The 1,730-nt window shown below is 14.4% G+C and overlaps 1 protein-coding gene across 1 annotated transcript in view; it reads left to right on the top strand.

The window, feature by feature from the left end:
• Positions 1-231: 231 nt before the first annotated feature.
• Positions 232-1,730, top strand: part of PGAL8A_00441000 (conserved Plasmodium protein, unknown function) — a gene marked incomplete at both ends in the record, with an annotated part of 3,005 nt that continues 1,506 nt past the window's right edge. The window contains 2 exons of the mRNA XM_028673150.1: positions 232-336; positions 429-1,644. Coding sequence (XP_028529632.1) covers positions 232-336; positions 429-1,644 — 1,321 coding nt within the window. The remainder of the gene's footprint in view (positions 337-428; positions 1,645-1,730) is intronic.

Genomic DNA, 1,730 nt, shown 5'->3' with positions numbered 1-1,730 from the left:
AATTTTTTTTTTTTTTTTTTTTTTTTTTTTTTCATTATTCCTATTTCATTATACATTTTTACTTTTTTAACATTTTTCTTTTTTTAACATTTTTCTTTTCTTTTCTAAAATTATTAATAATTAAAAAAATTTTAATTAAAATAAAATGCTATAAAGTGAATAAAATTATATTTTTTTTTTTTTTTTTTATTGTGTTGTATAAATAAGATTTTTATGTAAATAGTAGAAAAGATGCTTAGAGAAAAAAATGAAAAAATATTTATGTCAAATAATTTTTGTACTTCAGATAATATTAAGATAGTATCTGTAATGGAATTAAATAAAATAAAATTAGAAGTATGAATAAATTGAAATATAAAAATAAAAAATGTTTTTATTATAAAAAAAAAAAAAAAAAAATAATTTATTTTAATTGAATTTTTTTATAGGGATATATGAGAAATATAAAAATTGAAAATCTAAAATATTTAAGAAGTGTAGAAACATTAAACTTAAGCAACTTTTATTTATTATATGTTTACCTTAAAGACATTTACTATATATTTTTTTATTTTATAATTCATTTAAATAAAGATGAAAATATTCTAAAAGAAAAAGAAATTTTAAAAAATTATTTTATTTATAATACTAGAATTGAAAATTTTAATAAATTTTTAAAATGTTTAAAATATTTTATTTCAGACATATTAAATTACAATATTCCTCTAAACATAGATGAATATAGAGAAGTTTTATTGAAACAAAGTAATAATTCTAATAATGATAATATAAAAATTCATAGAGAAAATGAGAAAAAAGAAGATGAAATTGAAAATTATAAAAGTGAAAGGATAAATGAAAAAAATAATTCTCAGTATTCTGATTATATAAATGAATTTCTAAAGTTCTTATATACAAAAGAACAAATAGAGTTTTTTAATATTGATGAATTAGTAAATGATAGAATAAAAAAAGATAATTTTTATGAGAAAAAAATTAGAGTAAGTAATAATATTTCTATTTATAAGCTTTCATATCTTTATTTTAATGATAAATTAAAAAGAATAAGACTAGATTATATTTTTCATCTAATATTGTCAAAAAAATTAAAAGATAATAATATTAAAGATGAAGTAGTTCAAAACGAAAATTTAATTTTTTTTTACATTTATGAACAGTTGTTTTTATTATATATTTCGCATTTTAAATACTATATTTTTTCTTTTTTTTTATATTCTTATGTAAAGTATATAAAGAATAGTAATAATAAAAATAATAATACCAATCAATGTGAATTTTTATTTAATTCTGATGATAATATGAAGAATTTGTCAAGTTTAGTTTCTTATATTATGAGCTTCATAAATAATGTTTTAACACGTTTAAGTGTTATATTAAAAAAGGAAAAAATAAAATTTTATGAGAATATTTGTGAAAAAAGTGAAGAAATATATAATTATGACATAATTAATGAAATATTAAAAACAAAATTTTTTTTTAAATATGTAAGTGCTCAACACATTGACTTTGTTTTATCATGTGTTATTTTATTAAATATATGCAATCAAAATTTTATGCAATCTTATTTTTACTTTAATAATATTTATGATCATTTTTTTTATGTTTTTAAAAAATACAACACTTCTATAAATTTGTGGAAAGAACGTAAGAAATATAATTACTTTGTCTTTTTCTTTTTTATTTATTTTATATAATTTTTTTTTTTTTTTTTTTTTTTTTTTTTTTTTTTT

The sequence above is a fragment of the Plasmodium gallinaceum genome, assembly GCF_900005855.1.
Source record: "Plasmodium gallinaceum strain 8A genome assembly, contig: PGAL8A_v1_119, whole genome shotgun sequence".
Taxonomy (NCBI): domain Eukaryota; phylum Apicomplexa; class Aconoidasida; order Haemosporida; family Plasmodiidae; genus Plasmodium; species Plasmodium gallinaceum.
Note: the sequence above shows the minus strand (reverse complement) of the source record. Positions and strands in the feature narration are given on the sequence as shown.